General features: G+C 39.9%; 1 protein-coding gene across 2 annotated transcripts in view; it reads right to left on the minus strand.

The window, feature by feature from the left end:
• Positions 1–1,518: 1,518 nt before the first annotated feature.
• Positions 1,519–25,589, minus strand: part of LOC124018012 (kelch-like protein 5) — a 44,775-nt gene continuing 20,704 nt past the window's right edge. For both annotated transcript variants that reach the window (XM_046333268.1, XM_046333267.1), the window contains exons 6-15: positions 22,565–22,634; positions 17,038–17,154; positions 16,624–16,673; positions 15,618–15,792; positions 11,683–11,758; positions 8,432–8,518; positions 6,870–6,944; positions 5,293–5,430; positions 4,928–5,099; positions 1,519–1,915 (exon numbers count right to left, since the gene is read on the minus strand). In XM_046333268.1, the coding sequence (XP_046189224.1) occupies positions 1,859–1,915; positions 4,928–5,099; positions 5,293–5,430; positions 6,870–6,944; positions 8,432–8,518; positions 11,683–11,758; positions 15,618–15,792; positions 16,624–16,673; positions 17,038–17,154; positions 22,565–22,634 (1,017 nt within the window). In that variant the 3' untranslated portion in view covers positions 1,519–1,858. The remainder of the gene's footprint in view (positions 1,916–4,927; positions 5,100–5,292; positions 5,431–6,869; positions 6,945–8,431; positions 8,519–11,682; positions 11,759–15,617; positions 15,793–16,623; positions 16,674–17,037; positions 17,155–22,564; positions 22,635–25,589) is intronic.

Below are 25,589 nucleotides of genomic sequence, written 5' to 3' on the forward strand. Positions count from 1 at the left end.
TTCTGGAAGAGATGGATCAGGGAGTATCTTCCACTTATGCAGGAGCGGAACAAGTGGAACAAAACTAAGAGAAACTTCAGTCCTGGTGACCTCGTGGTCATCGTCGATGACACCGCCCCAAGGAACTCTTGGCTAATGGGGCGTGTGGTGGAGGCTTTGCCAGGGGCCAAAGGTCTTATCCGGAGCGTCATGGTTAAGACTAAGACCAATATCTTACAGAGACCTATCAATAAACTCTGTCTGCTCCTTGAGGCGACGGAGTGACACACACACACACACAGTGCTCCATCTTAGAATCACGTGCACCTCTGATTCGTTGATGTCGTACTCTTACATTCTTTGATGTCATACATTTTTGGATGTCAAACTCTTGACATTTTTCGAAGTTGAACACCTTTACACTTCAACTCAGACTGAGATCTATGGACTATTTTCCTATATGGTACCTTGTATATTTGTATATAGCTATAAACTGTAATAGTGCTCTGGTATAGAATGTAGTGTGTATTGGCTCTATGTTTGAATATTAAGTAATTGTTGTGCATTCAGTGCAGTCAACAATTAGGGGCCGGTATGTTAGAGCCGATTTGGACATATTTGTATAAAAGACCGAACATATGGAGCTCCATGTATATTTGTGTAAATATATTAAATATGAATGTAAATGATGAAATATTATGTACGTACCTTTATGATTTATATTTACCCGATCGAGATATATTAATTTGTTGTTAGTGTAACTCGGACATTTGGCCCCCCCTCTTGCCTGTTCATTGTATTGTGTTAATTTTGTTAGGATAAAGGCAGGAAGTTGGGCCTTCGGGAGAGGGAGTCCTTGCTAGACGCGGGAGCGGTATAGTTTTTTGACCATACAGACAGACAGACATACAGACATACAGGTCATAATATGTATTTTCCATATCAAGTATTTTGTGCTTTAAGTTGATTGGAGACTCATTTATTTGTTAGATATAAGAAGAATAAACATTTTTGTTGCACCATATCCCTGGATGTCATGGAATGTTTGGCCGTTTGGAAACCTTGAGTGTGGACTGTATGCGTACCAAACAACCCCGCTTCAGGCTTGGGCAGTGGCTATGGTAAAGAGAAAGGAAGCCACTACAGACAGGCTGACTAAAAGAGGGACAAAAACAACAGTGAAGTCTCTCTCCCTCCCATTTGTCTTCATTTTTGTCTAATCTCTAAATCTCTCCACTCTGTCAGCAGTAAAAAGGCTAAATACTAAATTGTGTGTGTGTGTGTGTGTGCCTTTCCTTTTCTTGCTGAAAATAATGAGCCCCCTAAAGACGGTGAAGAGAGAGAGACAGAGAGGGGAGGAGAGAGACAGAGAGGAGAGGAGAGAGACAGAGAGGGGAGGAGAGAGACAGAGAGGGGAGGAGAGAGACAGAGAGGGGAGGAGAGAGACAGAGAGGGAGGAGAGAGACAGAGAGGGGAGGAGAGAGAGACAGAGAGGGGAGGAGAGAGACAGAGAGGGGAGGAGAGAGACAGAGAGGGGAGGAGAGAGACAGAGAGGGGAGGAGAGAGACAGAGAGGGGAGGAGAGAGACAGAGAGGGGAGGAGAGAGACAGAGAGGGGAGGAGAGAGACAGAGAGGGGAGGAGAGAGACAGAGAGAGCTCTTCAATCTGTAGTCAGTAATCTCCTCTCCAACTCAATGTCTATAATGTCCTCCTGGTTTTAGTGGAATGTTTCAGTTAAACTCCCACTGGAGGTAACCCTGGAGACAAGGAGGAATGGGGAGGGTCCAAAGAGTGTTCAGGTGTGTTCAGGTGTGTGAGTGTTCAGGTGTGTGAGTGTTCAGGTGTGTGAGTGTTCAGGTGTGTTCAGGTGTGTGTGTGTTCACAGTTTGACAGCCACCACACAGGCCCCAGCCCGGCCCAGACACAGTGGAGCCACCTAGAGGAGAAACACAGGAAGGAACAAATCAAATCAAATTTGACCTCACAGTGAAATGCTGAATACAACAGGTGTAGTAGACCTCACAGTGAAATGCTGAATACAACAGGTGTAGTAGACCTCACAGTGAAATGCTGAATACAACAGGTGTAGTAGACCTCACAGTGAAATGCTGAATACAACAGGTGTAGTAGACCTCACAGTGAAATGCTGAATACAACAGGTGTAGTAGACCTCACAGTGAAATGCTGAATACAACAGGTGTAGTAGACCTCACAGTGAAATGCTGAATACAACAGGTGTAGTAGACCTCACAGTGAAATGCTGAATACAACAGGTGTAGTAGACCTCACAGTGAAATGCTGAATACAACAGGTGTAGTAGACCTCACAGTGAAATGCTGAACACAACAGGTGTAGTAGACCTCACAGTGAAATGCTGAATACAACAGGTGTAGTAGACCTCACAGTGAAATGCTGAATACAACAGGTGTAGTAGACCTCACAGTGAAATGCTGAATACAACAGGTGTAGTAGACCTCACAGTGAAATGCTGAATACAACAGGTGTAGTAGACCTTACAGTGAAATGCTGAATACAACAGGTGTAGTAGACCTTACAGTGAAATGCTGAATACAACAGGTGTAGTAGACCTCACAGTGAAATGCTGAATACAACAGGTGTAGTAGACCTCATAGTGAAATGCTGAATACAACAGGTGTAGTAGACCTTACAGTGAAATGCTGAATACAACAGGTGTAGTAGACCTCACAGTGAAATGCTGAATACAACAGGTGTAGTAGACCTTACAGTGAAATGCTGAATACAACAGGTGTAGTAGACCTTACAGTGAAATGCTGAATACAACAGGTGTAGTAGACCTCACAGTGAAATGCTGAACACAACAGGTGTAGTAGACCTCACAGTGAAATGCTGAATACAACAGGTGTAGTAGACCTTACAGTGAAATGCTGAATACAACAGGTGTAGTAGACCTCACAGTGAAATGCTGAATACAACAGGTGTAGTAGACCTCACAGTGAAATGCTGAATACAACAGGTGTAGTAGACCTTACAGTGAAATGCTGAATACAACAGGTGTAGTAGACCTTACAGTGAAATGCTGAATACAACAGGTGTAGTAGACCTCACAGTGAAATGCTGAATACAACAGGTGTAGTAGACCTCACAGTGAAATGCTGAATACAACAGGTGTAGTAGACCTTACAGTGAAATGCTGAATACAACAGGTGTAGTAGACCTCACAGTGAAATGCTGAATACAACAGGTGTAGTAGACCTTACAGTGAAATGCTGAATACAACAGGTGTAGTAGACCTTACAGTGAAATGCTGAATACAACAGGTGTAGTAGACCTCACAGTGAAATGCTGAATACAACAGGTGTAGGGGGTAGAGTTATTAAAGTGGCTATGGATAGATAATAACCAGGGGGTAGAGTTATTAGATAATAACCAGGGGGTAGAGTTATTAGATAATAACCAGGGGGTAGAGTTATTAAAGTGACTATGGATAGATAATAACCAGGGTGTAGAGTTATTAAAGTGACTATGGATAGATAATAACCAGGGGATAGAGTTATTAGATAGATAATAACCAGGGGGTATAGTTATTAAAGTGACTATGGATAGATAATAACCAGGGAGTAGAGTTATTAGATAGATAATAACCAGGGGGTAGAGTTATTAGATAGATAATAACCAGGGGGTAGAGTTATTAAAGTGACTATGGATAGATAATAACCAGGGGGTAGAGTTATTAAAGTGACTATGGATAGATAATAACCAGGGGGTGGAGTTATTAGATAGATAATAACCAGGGAGTAGAGTTATTAAAGTGACTATGGATAGATAATAACCAGGGAGTAGAGTTATTAGATAGATAATAACCAGGGGGTAGAGTTATTAAAGTGACTATGGATAGATAATAACCAGGGAGTATAGTTATTAAAGTGACTATGGATAGATAATAACCAGGGAGTAGAGTTATTAGATAGATAACCAGGGAGTAGAGTTATTAGATAGATAATAACCAGGGGGTAGAGTTATTAACGTGACTATGGATAGATAATAACCAGGGAGTAGAGTTATTAGATAGATAATAACCAGGGAGTAGAGTTATTAAAGTGACTATGGATAGATAATAACCAGGGAGTAGAGTTATTAGATAGATAATAACCAGGGGGTAGAGATAATAACCAGGGGGTAGAGTTATTAAAGTGACTATGGATAGATAATAACCAGGGGGTAGAGTTATTAGATAGATAATAACCAGGGGTAGAGTTATTAGATAGATAATAACCAGGGGTAGAGTTATTAGATAGATAATAACCAGGGGGTAGAGTTATTAAAGTGACTATGGATAGATAATAACCAGGGGTAGAGTTATTAAAGTGACTATGGATAGATAATAACCAGGGGGTAGAGTTATTAGATAGATAATAACCAGGGGTAGAGTTATTAAAGTGACTATGGATAGATAATAACCAGGGGTAGAGTTATTAGATAGATAATAACCAGGGGGTAGAGTTATTAAAGTGACTATGGATAGATAATAACCAGGGGGTAGAGTTATTAAAGTGACTATGGATAGATAATAACCAGGGGGTAGAGTTATTAAAGTGACTATGGATAGATAATAACCAGGGGGCAGAGTTATTAAAGTGACTATGGATAGATAATAACCAGGGGGTAGAGTTATTAAAGTGACTATGGATAGATAATAACCAGGGGATAGAGTTATTAGATAGATAATAACCAGGGGGTAGAGTTATTAAAGTGACTATGGATAGCCTCGACAGTAGTCAGGCGTGTGTATACCTGAAGGGTTGTGAGATATTGTGAGGTATAGAGATATTCAACAATGTGTGTGTGTGTGTGTGTGTGTGTGTGTGTGTGTGTGTGTGTGTGTGTGTGTGTGTGTGTGTGTGTGTGTGTGTGTGTGTGTGTGTGTGTGTGTGTGTGTGTGTGTGTGTGTGTGTGTGTGTGTGTATACCTGTGTCCACTCGTTGGTCTGGGGATCGTAGGCCTCGACAGTGTTCAGGTACACCGTTCCATCGTAACCACCGACCGCATAGAGACAGTCTCCAAGGAGACACACACCGACAGCGTCACGACTGACGCTCATGGGGGCTACCGCCGTCCACGCATCAGTCTGGGGGTCGTACCTACACACACACACACACACACACACACACACACACACACACACACACACACACACACACACACACACACACACCACACACACACACACACATTGTTGAATATCTCTATAACTGCGCCAATATTTGCTCAACATTTATAGCACAATTATCTAAAACACTTAACACACACACCCCCGACCCCCGACCAACTGACCTCTCCACACAGTCGCTGAGTCGTGATGCCAGGCTGGAGGCGGGAGCGTCATGTCCTCCAATAGCGTACAGGAAACCGTTCCAGGTAGCCACGCCCACCCCGCCGCGACGCTTCGCCATCGGAGCGCAGCAGCTCCACCTGGCGGTGAGGAGGCCACACAACAACAACCTCATTCTCATTCACAGATACACACCCTGGTCGGTTTATTAGGAAACGCCTATCCAGAACAGCCTGAATTATTTGGGGTGTGGATTCTACAAGTCTCAGATACACACCCTGGTCAGACTTGTAGAACCGGTCGATTTTTTTAGGAAACGCCTATCCAGAACAGCCTGAATTATTTGGGGCGTGGATTCTACAAGGTGTCAGAAACGTTCTACAGGGATGTTGATTTAATCTCGGTCAGCGACAGTGTTTCAGACATCCTGTGGCATTCAAATGTTCTTCAACTGTTATCAAGGGTCAATAGCGAAAAACGAGTTTTAATGACTCCAACCTATCCAGAACAGCCTGAATTATTCGGGGCATGAACACGTTGCTCTACTGGTATCAAGGGTCAATAGCGAAAAACACGTTTTAATGACTCCAACCTATCCAGAACAGCCTGAATTATTCGACAGTGTTTTCAGAGATGCTCGAGCAGCGACAGTGTTTTCAGAGACAAGGTGTCAGAAACGTTCTACGGCTGTTTGTGGCCCACCTCTTACCCGGCACAATTATTACCATTTTCCTTCCACCTCTCTCATCATGGTGCCGTTTTCACACAGGACTGTCTGTTAAAATCATCACACCATTCTCAGTATAAACCCTAGACACTGTCGTCTGTTTAAAGCCCAGGAGGGCATCTGCTGCAATAGCCAATCCGCATCCGTTTCTGACATCCTGAATCCGGCGTGCCTGGCCCCGCCCATCACACCCCGCTCAGTCACTTAGTTTCACACGTGTTGCCCAGTCTAAAGTCCAATGGAACAGTAACTGAATGTCTTGATGCCTGTCTGTAGGAGCCATCCATTATGGTGAATGGGACGGTGTACCTAATAAACTGTCCGATGGAACAGTAACTGAATGTCTTGATGCCTGTCTGTAGGAGCCCTCCATTATGGTGAATGGGACGGTGTACCTAATAAACTGTCCGGTGGAACAGTAACTGAATGTCTTGATGCCTGTCTGTAGGAGCCATCCATTATGGTGAATGGGACGGTGTACCTAATAAACTGTCCAATGGAACAGTAACTGAATGTCTTGATGCCTGTCTGTAGGAGCCATCCATTATGGTAAATGGGACGGTGTACCTAATAAACTGCCTGCTTTTTATGACTGATGAGTGTATATTTTATATATATATAAAAATATATATATTTTTTGGTTACTACATGATTCCATATGTGTTATTTCATAGTGTTGATGTCTTCACTATTATTATACAATGTAGAAAATAGTAGAAATTAAAGAAAAACCCTGGAATGAGTAGGTGTGTCCACACTTGACCGGTACTGTGTGTGTACACACACACACACACACACACACACACACACTACAACCCATTGTTGAAGACGACTAAACACAGCTGCACACACCTGTTGGTGTGGGGATCAAAACACTCAACGGAGCGCAGACAGGAGCTTCCATCACGACCCCCTACTGCATACAACCTGGAGAGGAGACAGAGACAGAGAGAGACAGAGAGAGACAGAGAGAGACAGAGAGAGACAGAGAGAGACAGAGAGAGACGGAGGGAGGGAGAGAGACGGAGGGAGGGAGGGAGGGAGGGAGGGAGGGAGGGAGAGAGACAGAGGGAGGGGGAGAGAGAGACAGAGAGAGAGGGAGAGAGAGACAGAGAGAGAGGGAGAGAGAGAGACAGAGACAGAGAGAGAGGGAGAGAGAGACAGAGAGAGAGAAAGGTGTGAATAGTGCAGCATTCTATCACCCTTCACACAATCATCTGCTCTTCACCTGATTGTCTTAACACAGACAGACATAATTAATTAATAACCCCTCTCGGTCTGGGGGGGAATAACCCCTCTCGGTCTGGGGGGGGGGAATAACCCCTCTCGGTCTGGGGGGGGGGAATAACCCCTCTCGGTCTGGGGGAATAACCCCTCTCGGTCTGGGGGAACAACCCCTCTCGGTCTGGGGGGGAACAACCCCTCTCGGCCTGGGGGGGAACAACCCCTCTCGGCCTGGGGGAACAACCCCTCTCGGTCTGGGGGGAACAACCCCTCTCGGTCTGGGGGGGGAACAACCCCTCTCGGTCTGGGGGGAACAACCCCTCTCGGTCTGGGGGGGAACAACCCCTCTCGGTCTGGTGGGGGGAACAACCCCTCTCGGTCTGGGGGGGAACAACCCCTCTCGGTCTGGGGGGAACAACCCCTCTCGGTCTGGGGGGGAACAACCCCTCTCGGTCTGGGGGAACAACCCCTCTCGGTCTGGGGGGGGGAACAACCCCTCTCGGTCTGGGGGGGGGGGGAATAACCCCTGAGGCTCCATCACACGAGCCCTGAGGCTCCATCACACGAGCCCTGAGGCTCCATCACACGAGCCCTGAGGCTCCATCACACGAGCCCTGAGGCTCCATCACACGAGCCCTGAGGCTCCATCACACGAGCCCTGAGGCTCCATCACACGAGCCCTGAGGCTCCATCACACGAGCCCTGAGGCTCCATCACACGAGCCCTGAGGCTCCATCACACGAGCCCTGAGGCTCCATCACACGAGCCCTGAGGCTCCATCACACGAGCCCTGAGGCTCCATCACACGAGCCCTGAGGCTCCATCACACGAGCCCTGAGGCTCCATCACACGAGTCCTGAGGCTCCATCACACGAGTCCTGAGGCTCCATCACACGAGTCCTGAGGCTCCATCACACGAGTCCTGAGGCTCCATCACACGAGTCCTGAGGCTCCATCACACGATCTCCATCTCTCTCATATCAGCATCACCAGTGAATACTAACAGTAGACATATAGAATGACCTGCTCTAAGGCCCACATATATACTGTATTTAACCTTCCCTCCCTCTCCCTAGTACGGTGTGTGTGTGTGTGTGTGTGTGTGTGTGTGTGTGTGTGTGTGTGTGTGTGTGTGTGTGTGTGTGTGTGTGTGTGTGTGTGTGTGTGTGTGTGTGTGTGTGTGTACCTACTTTCCGCTGAGTACAGCTACTCCTACAGTAGATCGAGGTGTTGCCATGCTGGCGATGAAGCTCCACTGACGAGCCTGAGGATCCCACCTGGAACACACACACATACACAGTGTATATCGAGAGAAACACATAGAGAGAGACAGAGAGAGAGCGAGGGAGAGACAGCGAGAGAGACAGAGAGAGAGCGAGGGAGAGACAGCGAGAGAGAGAGAGGGAGAGCGAGGGAGAGACACACAGAGAGAGAGAGAGGGAGAGACAGCGAGAGAGAGACAGCGAGACAGAGACAGCGAGAGAGAGAGACAGCGAGAGACAGAGACAGCGACAGCGAGAGACAGAGACAGCGACAGCGAGAGACAGCGAGACACAGCGAGAGACACAGCGAGACACAGCGAGACACAGCGAGACACAGCGAGACACAGCGAGAGAGAGGGAGACACAGCGAGAGAGAGGGAGACACAGCGAGAGAGAGGGAGACACAGCGAGAGAGAGGGAGACACAGCGAGAGAGAGGGAGACACAGCGAGAGAGAGGGAGACACAGCGAGAGAGAGGAGACACAGCGAGAGAGAGGGAGACACAGCGAGAGAGAGGGAGACACAGCGAGAGAGAGGGAGACACAGCGAGAGAGAGGGAGACACAGCGAGAGAGAGGGAGACACAGCGAGAGAGAGGAGACACAGCGAGAGAGAGGGAGACACAGCGAGAGAGAGGGAGACACAGCGAGAGAGAGGGAGACACAGCGAGGGAGACACAGCGAGAGAGAGGGAGACACAGCGAGAGAGAGGGAGACACAGCGAGAGAGAGGGAGACACAGCGAGAGAGAGGGAGACACAGCGAGAGAGAGGGAGACACAGCGAGAGAGAGGGAGACACAGCGAGAGAGAGGGAGACACAGCGAGAGAGAGGGAGACACAGCGAGAGAGAGGGAGACACAGCGAGAGAGAGGGAGACACAGCGAGAGAGAGGGAGACACAGCGAGAGAGAGGGAGACACAGCGAGAGAGAGGGAGACACAGCGAGAGAGAGGGAGACACAGCGAGAGAGAGGGAGACACAGCGAGAGAGAGGGAGACACAGCGAGAGAGAGGGAGACACAGCGAGAGAGAGGGAGACACAGCGAGAGAGAGGGAGACACAGCGAGAGAGAGGGAGACACAGCGAGAGAGAGGGAGACACAGCGAGAGAGAGGGAGACACAGCGAGAGAGAGGGAGACACAGCGAGAGAGAGGAGACACAGCGAGAGAGAGGGAGACACAGCGAGAGAGAGGGAGACACAGCGAGAGAGAGGGGAGACACAGCGAGAGAGAGGGAGACACAGCGAGAGAGAGACACAGGAGACACAGCGAGAGAGAGGGAGACACAGCGAGAGAGAGGGAGACACAGCGAGAGAGAGGGAGACACAGCGAGAGAGAGGGAGACACAGCGAGAGAGAGGGAGACACAGCGAGAGAGAGGGAGACACAGCGAGAGAGAGGAGACACAGCGAGAGAGAGGGAGACACAGCGAGAGAGAGGGAGACACAGCGAGAGAGAGGGAGACACAGCGAGAGAGAGGGAGACACAGCGAGAGAGAGGGAGACACAGCGAGAGAGAGGGAGACACAGCGAGAGAGAGGGAGACACAGCGAGAGAGAGGAGACACAGCGAGAGAGAGGGAGACACAGCGAGAGAGAGGGAGACACAGCGAGAGAGAGGGAGACACAGCGAGAGAGAGGGAGACACAGCGAGAGAGAGGAGACACAGCGAGAGAGAGGGAGACACAGCGAGAGAGGAGACACAGCGAGAGAGAGGGAGACACAGCGAGAGAGAGGGAGACACAGCGAGAGAGGGGAGACACAGCGAGAGAGAGGGAGACACAGCGAGAGAGAGGGAGACACAGCGAGAGAGAGGGAGACACAGCGAGAGAGAGGGAGACACAGCGAGAGAGAGGGAGACACAGCGAGAGAGAGGGAGACACAGCGAGAGAGAGGGAGACACAGCGAGAGAGAGGGAGACACAGCGAGAGAGAGGGAGACACAGCGAGAGAGAGGGAGACACAGCGAGAGAGAGGGAGACACAGCGAGAGAGAGGGAGACACAGCGAGAGAGAGGGAGACACAGCGAGAGAGAGGGAGACACAGCGAGAGAGAGGGAGACACAGCGAGAGAGAGGGAGACACAGCGAGAGAGAGGGAGACACAGCGAGAGAGAGGGAGACACAGCGAGAGAGAGGGAGACACAGCGAGAGAGAGGGAGACACAGCGAGAGAGAGGGAGACACAGCGAGAGAGAGGGAGACACAGCGAGAGAGAGGGAGACACAGCGAGAGAGAGGGAGACACAGCGAGAGAGAGGGAGACACAGCGAGAGAGAGGGAGACACAGCGAGAGAGAGGGAGACACAGCGAGAGAGAGGGAGACACAGCGAGAGAGAGGGAGACACAGCGAGAGAGAGGGAGACACAGCGAGAGAGAGGGAGACACAGCGAGAGAGAGGGAGACACAGCGAGAGAGAGGGAGACACAGCGAGAGAGAGGGAGACACAGCGAGAGAGAGGGAGACACAGCGAGAGAGAGGGAGACACAGCGAGAGAGAGGGAGACACAGCGAGAGAGAGGGAGACACAGCGAGAGAGAGGGAGACACAGCGAGAGAGAGGGAGACACAGCGAGAGAGAGGGAGACACAGCGAGAGAGAGGGAGACACAGCGAGAGAGAGGGAGACACAGCGAGAGAGAGGGAGACACAGCGAGAGAGAGGGAGACACAGGAGAGACACACACAGCGAGAGAGAGGGAGACACAGCGAGAGAGAGGGAGACACAGCGAGAGAGAGGGAGACACAGCGAGAGAGAGGGAGACACAGCGAGAGAGAGGGAGACACAGCGAGAGAGAGGGAGACACAGCGAGAGAGAGGGAGACACAGCGAGAGAGAGGGAGACACAGCGAGAGAGAGGGAGACACAGCGAGAGAGAGGGAGACACAGCGAGAGAGAGGGAGACACAGCGAGAGAGAGGGAGACACAGCGAGAGAGAGGGAGACACAGCGAGAGAGAGGGAGACACAGCGAGAGAGGGGAGACACAGCGAGAGAGAGGGAGACACAGCGAGAGAGAGGGAGACACAGCGAGAGAGAGGGAGACACAGCGAGAGAGAGGGAGACACAGCGAGAGAGAGGGAGACACACCGAGAGAGAGGGAGACACAGGGAGAGAGAGGGAGACACAGGGAGAGACAGAGAGAGACAGAGACATATGACCAGACCTGTAAAGTCATATGAACAGGGTCTGACTCACCTCTCTACAGTGCTGAGGTAGCTCCACCCATCATGCCCTCCTACTGCATACATTGGACCCTCAAGTACTGTCACACCTATAGATATTACAGTATATATTAACACCTATAGATATCACAGTATATATTAACACCTATAGATACAGTATATATTAACACCTATAGATATTACAGTATATATTAACACCTATAGATATTATATATTAACACCTATAGATGTTATATATTAACACCTATAGATATCACAGTATATATTAACACCTATAGATATTATATATTAACACCTATAGATGTTATATATTAACACCTATAGATATTACAGTATATATTAACACCTATATATATGATATATTAACACCTATATATATGATATATTAACACCTATAGATGTTATATATTAACACCTATAGATATCACAGTATATATTAACACCTATAGATATGATATATTAACACCTATAGATATTATATATTAACACCTATAGATATTATATATTAACACCTATAGATATCACAGTATATATTAACACCTATAGATATGATATATTAACACCTATAGATATTATATATTAACACCTATAGATATGATATATTAACACCTATAGATATGATATATTAACACCTATAGATATGATATATTAACACCTATAGATATGATATATTAACACCTATAGATATGATATATTAACACCTATAGATATGATATATTAACACCTATAGATATCACAGTATATATTAACACCTATAGATATTACATATTAACACCTATAGATATCACAGTATATATTAACACCTATAGATATCACAGTATATATTAACACCTATAGATATCACAGTATATATTAACACCTATAGATATTACAGTATAAATTAACTCCTATAGATATTACAGTTTATATTAACACCTATAGATATTATATATTAACACCTATAGATATTATATATTAACACCTATAGATATTATATATTAACACCTATAGATATTATATATTAACTCCTATAGATATTATATATTAACTCCTATAGATATTATATATTAACACCTATAGATATTATATATTAACACCTATAGATATTATATATTAACACCTATAGATATTATATATTAACACGTATAGATATCACAGTATATATTAACACCTATAGATATCACAGTATATATGAACACCTATAGATATTATGTATTAACACCTATAGATATCACAGTATATATTAACACCTATAGATATTACATATTAACACCTATAGATATTATATATTAACACCTATAGATATTATATATTAACACCTATAGATATCACAGTATATATTAACACCTATAGATATTATATATTAACACCTATAGATATTATATATTAACACCTATAGATATCACAGTATATATTAACACCTATAGATATCACAGTATATATTAACACCTATAGATATTATATATTAACACCTATAGATATTATATATTAACACCTATAGATATTATATATTAACACCTATAGATATTATATATTAACACCTATAGATATCACATTATATATTAACACCTATAGATATCACAGTATATATTAACACCTATAGATATCACAGTATATATTAACACCTATAGATATCACAGTATATATTAACACCTATAGATATCACAGTATATATTAACTCCTATAGATATTACAGTTTATATTAACACCTATAGATATTATATATTAACACCTATAGATATTATATATTAACACCTATAGATATTATATATTAACACCTATAGATATTATATATTAACACCTATAGATATTATATATTAACACCTATAGATATTATATATTAACACCTATAGATATTATATATTAACACCTATAGATATTATATATTAACTCCTATAGATATTATATATTAACTCCTATAGATATTATATATTAACACCTATAGATATTATATATTAACACCTATAGATATTATATATTAACATCTATAGATATTATATATTAACACCTATAGATATTATATATTAACACGTATAGATATCACAGTATATATTAACACCTATAGATATCACAGTATATATGAACACCTATAGATATTATGTATTAACACCTATAGATATCACAGTATATATTAACACCTATAGATATTATATATTAACACCTATATATATCACAGTATATATTAACACCTATATATATTACAGTATATATTAACACCTATAGATATTACAGTATATATTAACACCTATAGATATTACAGTATATATTAACACCTATAGATATTACAGTTTATATTAACACCTATATATATTACAGTATATATTAACACCTATATATATTACAGTATATATTAACACCTATAGATATCACAGTTTATATTAACACCTATAGATATCACAGTTTATATTAACACCTATAGATATCACAGTTTATATTAACACCTATAGATATCACAGTTTATATTAACACCTATAGATATCACAGTTTATATTAACACCTATAGATATGATATATTAACACCTATAGATATGATATATTAACACCTATAGATATGATATATTAACACCTATAGATATTATATATTAACACCTATAGATATTACAGTATATATTAACACCTATAGATATCACAGTATATATTAACACCTATAGATGTTATATATTAACACCTATAGATGTTATATATTAACACCTATAGATATCACAGTATATATTAACACCTATAGATATTATATATTAACACCTATAGATATTATATATTAACACCTATAGATATCACAGTATATATTAACACCTATAGATATTATATATTAACACCTATAGATATTATATATTAACACCTATAGATATTATATATTAACACCTATAGATATTATATATTAACACCTATAGATATTATATATTAACACCTATAGATATTATATATTAACACCTATAGATATTATATATTAACACCTATAGATATTATATATTAACACCTATAGATATTATATATTAACACCTATAGATATTATATATTAACACCTATAGATATTATATATTAACACCTATAGATATTATATATTAACACCTATAGATATTATATATTAACACCTATAGATATTATATATTAACACCTATAGATATTATATATTAACACCTATAGATATTATATATTAACACCTATAGATATTATATATTAACACCTATAGATATCACAGTATATATTAACACCTATAGATATTATATATTAACACCTATAGATATTATATATTAACACCTATAGATATTATATATTAACACCTATAGATATTATATATTAACACCTATAGATATTATATATTAACACCTATAGATATTATATATTAACACCTATAGATATTATATATTAACACCTATAGATATTATATATTAACACCTATAGATATCACAGTATATAGTAACACCTATAGATATCACAGTATATAGTAACACCTATAGATATCACAGTATATATTAACACCTATAGATATTATATATTAACACCTATAGATATGAGGGGAACGGCACCTCAGTACCTCCAGGCTCTGATCAGGCCCTACACCCAAACAAGGGCACTGCGTTCATCCACCTCTGGCCTGCTCGCCTCCCTACCACTGAGGAAGTACAGCTCCCGCTCAGCCCAGTCAAAACTGTTCGCTGCCCTGGCCCCCCAATGGTGGAACAAACTCCCTCACGACGCCAGGACAGCGGAGTCAATCACCACCTTCCGGAGACACCTGAAACCCCACCTCTTTAAGGAATACCTAGGATAGGTTAAGTAATCCCTCTCACCCCACCCCCCTAAGTTTTAGATGCACTATTGTTAAGTGACTGTCCCACTGGATGTCATAAGGTGAATGCACCAATTTGTAAGTCGCTCTGGATAAGAGCGTCTGCTAAATGACTTAAATGTAAATGTAAATGTAGATATCACAGTATGTACCAGACAACCCGTACTGTCTGTTCTCACCCAGCCCGTGTCTGTGTGTGGACATGGGCGTCATGACGCTCCAGCTGCCACCGTCCGGGTCGTAACACTCCACGGTGTTGAGGGTCTTCAGTCCATCCCGACCCCCGACCACGTAGAGACGTCGATCCAGCACACACACCCCGAACTGGAGTCTGCGCCCGCTCAACACCGCCACCTGGAAAGCTTTGGGTCTTTAATCTCACCTTCTAGTTTTGGTTAAAACAAATGGACTTTCATTTGTTGGGGGGGAAATGTGTTTCATATAAGGTATAAATATATAATAATATAGAATATAAATATAAGGTTTAAATATATAATAATATATTTATATTCTATAAGGTTTAAATATATAATAATATAATATATAAATATAAGGTTTAAATATATAATAATATAGAAAATAAATATAAGGTTTAAATATATAATATAAATATAAGGTTTAAATATAAGGTTTAAATATATAATAATATATAAGGTTTAAATATATAATAATATAAGGTTTAAATATATAATAACATAAGGTTTAAATATATAATAATATATAATATAAATATAAGGTTTAAATATATAATAATATAAGATTTAAATATATAATAACATAAGGTTTAAATATATAATAATATATAATATAAATATAAGGTTTAAATATATAATAATATATCATATAAATATAAGGTTTAAATATATAATAATATAGAATATAAATATAAGGTTTAAATATATATTAATATAGAATATAAGGTTTAAATATATAATAATATAATATAAGGTTTAAATATATAATAATATATAATATAAGATCATATAAATATAAGGTTTAAATATACAATCATATAATATAATACAAATATAAAGTTTAAAAATATAATCATAATATAAATATAAGGTTTCATTTATTGGGGGGGAAATGTGTTAAATATATATAACATAAAATATAAAAATATAATAATATATAATTTAATATAAATACAAGGTTTAATATATAATATACGGTTGATTTGTTTACCTGGCTCCACGCATCCCGACGCAGGCAGTACTGCTCTATACTGGTGGCTCCTGACACACACACACACACACACACACACACACACACACACACACACACACACACACACACACACACACACACACACACACACACACACACACACACACACACACACACACACACACACACACACACACACACACACACACACACACACACACACACACACACACACACACACGCGAGGCTAACCTTTGGTAGCGTCCATACCCATTACAGTGAACATCAGAAGCTAACCTTTGGTAGCGTCCATACCCATTACAGTGAACATCAGAGGCTAACCTTTGCTAGCGTCCGTACCCATTACAGTGAACACCAGAGGCTAACCTTTGCTAGCGTCCATACCCATTACAGTGAACACCAGAGGCTAACCTTTGCTAGCGTCCATTCCCCCAACAGCGAACATGGCTCCTACAGTAGATTTACGAGGTCTGGTTCTGGGGCTCTGCAGCAGGGGGCGCCGATGAGGTAGGAGATGGTACTTCATACCTGAACAATACAATCAATACATTCATCACTCCACAGATCAATACACTCATCTATATATTCATCTATACGTCAATCAATACATCCATCAATACATCCATCAATACATCCATCAATACATCCATCAATAACATTCATCAATAACATTCATCAATACATTCATCAATACATTCATCAATACATTCATCAATACATTCATCAATACATTAATAACATTCATCAATACATTCATCATTACATTCATCATTACATTCATCAATACATTCATTAATACATTCATCAATACATGCATCAATACATTAATAACATTCATCAATACATTCATTACATTGACCATTACATTCATTAATACATTCATCATTACATTCATCAATACATTCATCAATACATTCATCAATACATTCATCAATACATTAATAACATTCATCAATACATTCATCATTACATTGACCATTACATTCATTAATACATTCATCAATACATTCATCAATACATTCATCAATACATTCATCATTACATTCATCATTACATTCATCATTACATTCATCAATACATTAATAACATTCATCTATACATTCATCAATACATTAGTTACATTCATCAATACATTCATCAATACATTCATCAATACATTCATCAATACATTCATCAATACATTCATCAATACATTCATCAATACATTCATCATTACATTATTCATTAATACATTCATTAATACATTCATCAATACATTCATCAATACATTCATCAATACATTCATCAATACATTCATCAATACATTCATCAATACATTCATCAATACATTCATCAATACATTCATCAATACATTCATTAATACATTCATCATTACATTCATCAATACATTCATCAATACATTAATAACATTCATCAATACATTCATCAATACATTCATCATTACATTGACCATTACATTCATTAATACATTCATCATTACATTCATCATTACATTCATCAATACATTCATCATTACATTCATCAATAACATTCATCTATACATTCATCAATACATTCATCAATACATTCATCAATACATTCATCAATACATTAGTTACATTCATCAATACATTCATCAATACATTAGTTACATTCATCAATACATTCATCATTACATTCATCAATACATTCATTAATAACATTCATCAATACATTCATTAATAACATTCATCAATACATTCATTAATACATTCATCATTACATTGACCATTACATTCATTAATACATTCATCATTACATTCATCAATACATTCATCAATACATTCATCAATACATTAGTTACATTCATCATTACATTCATCAATACATTCATCAATACATTCATCAATACATTAGTTACATTCATCAATACATTAATAACATTCATCAATACATTCATCATTACATTCATCATTACATTCATTAATAACATTCATCAATACATTAATAACATTCATCAATACATTCATCAATACATTCATCAATACATCCATTACATTCATCAATACATTCATCAATACATTCATCATTACATTCATCAATACATTCATCAATACATTCATCAATACATTAATAACATTCATCATTACATTCATCATTACATTCATCAATACATTCATCAATACATTCATCAATACATTCATCAATACATTCATCAATACATTCATCAATACATTAATCATTACATTCATCAATACATTCATCAATACATTCATCAATACATTCATCAATACATTCATCAATACATTCATCAATACATTAATAACATTCATCAATACATTAATAACATTCATCAATACATTCATCATTACATCCATTACATTCATCATTACATCCATTACATTCATCAATACATTAATAACATTCATCATTACATTCATCAATACATTCATCATTACATCCATTACATTCATCAATACATTAATAACATTCATCAATACATTCATCAATACATTCATAACATTCATCAATACATTCATCAATACGTTCATCATTATGTTCATTACATTCATCAATACATTCATCATTACATTCATCAATACATTCATCATTACATTCATCAATACATTCATCATTACATTCATCAATACATTCATCAATACATTCATCATTACATTCATCAATACATTCATCAATACATTCATCAATACATTCATCAATACATCCATTACATTCATCAATACATTAATAACATTCATCATTACATTCATCAATACATTCATCAATACATTCATCAATACATTCATCATTACATTCATCAATACATTCATCAATACATTAATAACATTCATCAATACATTCATCAATACATTCATCAATACATTCATCAATACATTCATTAATAACATTCATTACATTCATCAATACATTAATAACATTCATCAATACATTAATAACATTCATCAATACATTCATCATTACATCCATTACATTCATCAATACATTAATAACATTCATCAATACATTCATAACATTCATCAATACATTCATCAATACATTCATCATTACATCCATTACATTCATCAATACATTAATAACATTCATCAATACATTAATAACATTCATCAATACATTCATCATTACATCCATTACATTCATCAATACATTAATAACATTCATCAATACATTCATAACATTCATCAATACATTCATCAATACATTCATCATTACATCCATTACATTCATCAATACATTAATAACATTCATCAATACATTCATCATTACATCCATTACATTCATCAATACATTAATAACATTCATCAATACATTCATCAATACATTCATCAATACATTAATAACATTCATCAATACATTCATCAATACATTCATCATTACATCCATTACATTCATCAATACATTCATCAATACATTCATCAATACATTCATCAATACATTCATCAATACATTCATCAATACATTCATCAATACATTAATAACATTCATCATTACATTCATCAATACATTCATCAATACATTCATCATTACATTCATCAATACATTCATCATTACATTCATCAATACATTCATCAATACATTCATCAATACATTCATCAATACATTCATCAATACATTAATAACATTCATCATTACATTCATCAATACATTCATCATTACATTCATCAATACATTCATCAATACATTCATCAATACATTCATCAATACATTCATCAATACATTCATCATTACATTCATCAATACATTCATCATTACATTCATCAATACATTCATCAATACATTCATCAATACATTAATAACATTCATCATTACATTCATCAATACATTCATCAATACATTCATCAATACATTCATCATTACATTCATCAATACATTAATAACATTCATCATTACATTCATCAATACATTCATCAATACATTCATCATTACATTCATCAATACATTCATCATTACATTCATCAATACATTCATCAATACATTCATCAATACATTCATCAATACATTCATCAATACATTCATCATTACATTCATCAATACATTCATCAATACATTCATCAATACATTAATAACATTCATCAATACATTCATCAATACATTCATCAATACATTCATCAATACATTCATCAATACATTCATCAATACATTCATCATCACATTCATCAATACATTCATCAATACATTCATCAATACATTCATCAATACATTCATCATTACATTCATCATTACATTCATCATTACATTCATCATTACATTCATCAATACATTCATCATTACATTCATCAATACATTCATCAATACATTCATCAATACATTAATAACATTCATCAATACATTCATCAATACATTCATCATTACATTCATCAATACATTCATCAATACATTAATAACATTCATCATTACATTCATCAATACATTCATCAATACATTCATCATTACATTCATCATTACATTCATCAATACATTCATCAATACATTCATCAATACATTCATCAATACATTCATCAATACATTCATCATTACATTCATCATTACATTCATCAATACATTCATCAATACATTCATCAATACATTCATCAATACATTCATCAATACATTAATAACATTCATCAATACATTCATCAATACATTAATAACATTCATCAATACATTCATCAATACATTAATAACATTCATCAATACATTCATCAATACATTAATAACATTCATCAATACATTCATCAATACATTCATTAATAACATTCATCAATACATTCATTAATAACATTCATCAATACATTCATTAATAACATTCATTAATAACATTCATCAATACATTCATTAATAACATTCATCAATACATTCATTAATAACATTCATCAATACATTCATTAATAACATTCATCTATAAATGAACACATTTATTTGTATGACATCAACAGATTGATGTGCCTTTGAACGGGGGTTTGGTAGGAGGTGCCAGGAGCAACAGTAGGAGGTGCCAGGAGCACCAGTAGGAGGTGCCAGGAGCACCAGTAGCAGGTAGGAGGTGCCAGGAGCACCAGTAGCAGGTAGGAGGTGCCAGGAGCACCGGTTTGAGTGTGTCAAAAACTGCAACGCTGCTGGGATTTCCACGCTCAACAGTTTCCCGTGTGTATTTTTATTTTTTATTTATTTTACCTTTATTTAACCAGGCAAGTCACTTAAGAACAAATTCTTATTTTCAATGACGGCCTAGGAACAGTGGGTTGCCTTGTTCAGGGGCAGAACGACAGATTTGTACCCTGTCGGCTCGGGGTTTGAACTTGCAACCTTCCGGTTACTAGTCCAACACTCTAACTACTAGGCTACCCTTCCGCCCCAAGAATGGTCCACCACCCAAAGGACATCCAGCAAACTTGACACAACTTGTGGGAAGCGTTGGAGTCAACATGGACCAGCATCCCTGTGGAAGGCTTTCAACACCTTGTAGAGTCAACATGGACCAGCATCCCTGTGGAACGCTTTCAACACCTTGTGGAGTCAACATGGACCAGCATCCCTGTGGAACGTTTTCAACACCTTGTAGAGTCAACATGGACCAGCATCTCTGTGGAACGCTTTAGACACCTTGTAGAGTCAACATGGACCAGCATCCCTGTGGAAGGCTTTCAACACCTTGTAGAGTCAACATGGGTCAGCATCCCTGTGGAACGCTTTAGACACCTTGTAGAGTCAACATGGACCAGCATCCCTGTGGAACACTTTCAACACCTTGTGGAGTCAACATGGACCAGCATCCCTGTGGAACGCTTTCAACACCTTGTAGAGTCAACATGGGCCAGCATCCCTGTGGAAGGCTTTTTTTATTGCCCCCTGGAGACAGATTTGGGACATGGCCTGTGTGTCCTACCTTCAGCAGTAGGGAAGACAGATTTAGGACAAGGCCTGTGTGTCCTACCTTCAGCAGTAGGGAAGACAGATTTAGGACAAGGCCTGTGTGTCCTACCTTCCATTAAAAGCCTCTGACTCTCCACACTGTCTCGGAGCAGAGGGTTACACTCCAGGTCTGCTAGAAACTACACACACACACACACACACACACACACACACACACACACACACACACACACACACACACACACACACACACACACACACACACACACACACACACACACACACACACACACACACACACACACACACACACACACACACACACACACACACACACACACACACACACACACACACACACACGAGAGAAAAGCAAATTAACAGCTAGTATGTGTTGTCTCACTAATCTGATAATACATATGGTCCTTCTGTAGCTCAGTTGGTAGAGCATGGCGCTTGTAACGCCAGGGTAGTGGGTTCGATTCCCAGGACCACCCATACGTAGAATGTATGCACACATGACTGTAAGTCGCTTTGGATAAAAGCGTCTGCTAAATGGCATATATTATTATTATTACTACATAGACGTGTGTGGTGTAGTGTAGTGTAGTGTAGTGTTGTGTCTGTGTCTGTGTCTGTGTCTGTGTCTGTGTCTGTGTCTGTGTCTGTGTCTGTGTCTGTGTCTGTGTCTGTGTCTGTGTCTGTGTAGTGTCTGTGTCTGTGTCTGTGTAGTGTAGTGTCTGTGTCTGTGTCGTGTCGTGTAGTGTAGTGTATATGTGTGTGTAGTGTAATGTGTGTGTAGTGTAGTGTCTGTGTAGTGTAGTGTAGTGTAGTGTCTGTGTCTGTGTCTGTGTCTGTGTCTGTGTAGTGTATATGTGTGTGTAGTGTAATGTGTGTGTAGTGTAGTGTCTGTGTAGTGTAGTGTAGTGTGTAGTGTAGTGTAGTGTCTGTGTGTGTGTAGTGTAGTGTGTGTGTGTGTGTAGTGTAGTGTCTGTGTAGTGTAGTGTAGTGTGGTGTGGTGTGGTGTAGTGTAGTGTGGTGTAGTGTATATGTGTGTGTAGTGTAGTGTGTGTATATGTGTGTGTAGTGTAGTGTCTGTGTAGTGTAGTGTCTGTGTAGTGTAGTGTCTGTGTAGTGTAGTGTCTGTGTAGTGTCGTGTCTGTGTAGTGTAGTGTCTGTGTAGTGTAGTGTCGTGTCTGTGTAGTGTAGTGTGGTGTGTGTGTATATGTGTGTGTATATGTGTGTGTAGTGTAGTGTGGTGTGTGTAGTGTAGTGTAGTGTAGTGTAGTGTAGTGTAGTGTAGTGTAGTGTAGTGTAGTGTCTGTGTCTGTCTGTGTCTGTGTGTGTCTGTGTGTGTCTGTGTGTGTCTGTGTGTGTCTGTGTCTGTGTGGTGTAGTGTAGTGTAGTGTAGTGTAGTGTAGTGTAGTGTAGTGTAGTGTAGATGTGTGTGTAGTGTAGTGTGTGTATATGTGTGTGTAGTGTAGTGTCTGTGTAGTGTAGTGTGTGTAGTGTAGTGTCTGTGTAGTGTAGTGTCTGTGTAGTGTAGTGTAGTGTGGTGTGTAGTGTAGTGTAGTGTGTGTAGTGTAGTGTGGTGTGTGTAGTGTAGTGTGTGTAGTGTAGTGTGGTGTGTGTAGTGTAGTGTGTGTAGTGTAGTGTAGTGTAGTGTAGTGTAGTGTCTGTGTGGTGTAGTGTAGTGTAGTGTAGTGTAGTGTAGTGTAGTGTAGTGTAGTGTAGATGTGTGTGTAGTGTAGTGTCTGTGTAGTGGTCCTTCTGTAGCTCAGTTGGTAGAGCATGGCGCTTGTAACGCCAGGGTAGTGGGTTCGATCCCCGGGACCACCCATACGTAGAATGTATGCACACATGACTGTAAGTCGCTTTGGATAAAAGCGTCTGCTAAATGGCATATATTATATTATTATTATAGTGTAGTGTCTGTGTAGTGTAGTGTCTGTGTAGTGTAGTGTCTGTGTAGTGTAGTGTAGTGTCTGTGTAGATGTGTGTGTATATGTGTGTGTAGTGTAGTGTGGTGTGTGTAGTGTAGTGTGGTGTGTGTGGTGTGTGTAGTGTAGTGTGTGTAGTGTGGTGTGTGTAGTGACTACAGAATGAACCCTGGTACAAGGAAAGGTATATATATAAAAGAGAGAGAGTCGGGTGGGGGAGTCGGGGGAGGGCACTCGTCACTTGTCCCCTCTCCCTCTCTGCTAAACTGCCTCCTCTCTTCCCCTCTCTTCTCTACTCCAGCTCTCACCACTTCATCTTGGCTTTTATGGGCCCTCTCCCCTCCCCTGTAAATGTGTTTAGAACGTTCCAACTGATTTATGCTCCATAGACTGAACCAACTGGAGGGGCAGGGAGGGGGATCTGACCTTTAGTGAATTAAAGGGCTTTTCACCAGTTAATTAAACAATTATTGACTAGCTGTTTTACTAGCTGTTTGTCAGGTTGTCTGGGTAGATGGTTGATTGACTGGTTGGATGATTGTATTATTGATTGAGTCATTTATTGATTGATTGGTTGGATTATTGATTGAGTGATTTCTTGATTGGTTGATTGATTGGTGTATTCCTAGTTGTGATGTGAGGTTTGAGAATGGGGGAGATAAGAGAGAGAGAGGAGACAGAGACAGAGAGGAGAGAGAGAGAGAGAGGAAAGAGAGAGCAGAGAGGAGAGAGGAAAGAGAGAGCAGAGAGGAAAGAGAGGAAAGAGAGGAAAGAGAGAGCAGAGAGGAAAGAGAGAGCAAAGAGAGAGCAGAGAGAGAGCAGAGAGGAAAGAGAGAGCAGAGAGGAAAGAGAGAGCAGAGAGGAAAGAGAGAGCAGAGAGGAAAGAGAGAGCAGAGAGGAGAGAGGAAAGAGAGGAAAGAGAGAGCAGAGAGGAGAGAGGAAAGAGAGAGCAGAGAGGAAAGAGAGAGCAGAGAGGAAAGAGAGAGCAGAGAGGAAAGAGAGCAGAGAGAGCAGAGAGAGAGCAAAGAGAGAGCAGAGAGGAAAGAGAGAGCAGAGAGGACAGAGAGAGCAGAGAGGAGAGAGAGGAGAGAGGAAAGAGAGAGCAGAGAGAGAGAGGAAAGAGAGAGGAGAGAGGAAGAGAGGAGAGAGAGCAGAGAGGAAAGAGAGAGCAGAGAGGAAAGAGAGAGCAGAGAG

This window comes from Oncorhynchus gorbuscha, unplaced genomic scaffold, assembly GCF_021184085.1.
Source record: "Oncorhynchus gorbuscha isolate QuinsamMale2020 ecotype Even-year unplaced genomic scaffold, OgorEven_v1.0 Un_scaffold_370, whole genome shotgun sequence".
NCBI lineage: Eukaryota > Metazoa > Chordata > Actinopteri > Salmoniformes > Salmonidae > Oncorhynchus > Oncorhynchus gorbuscha.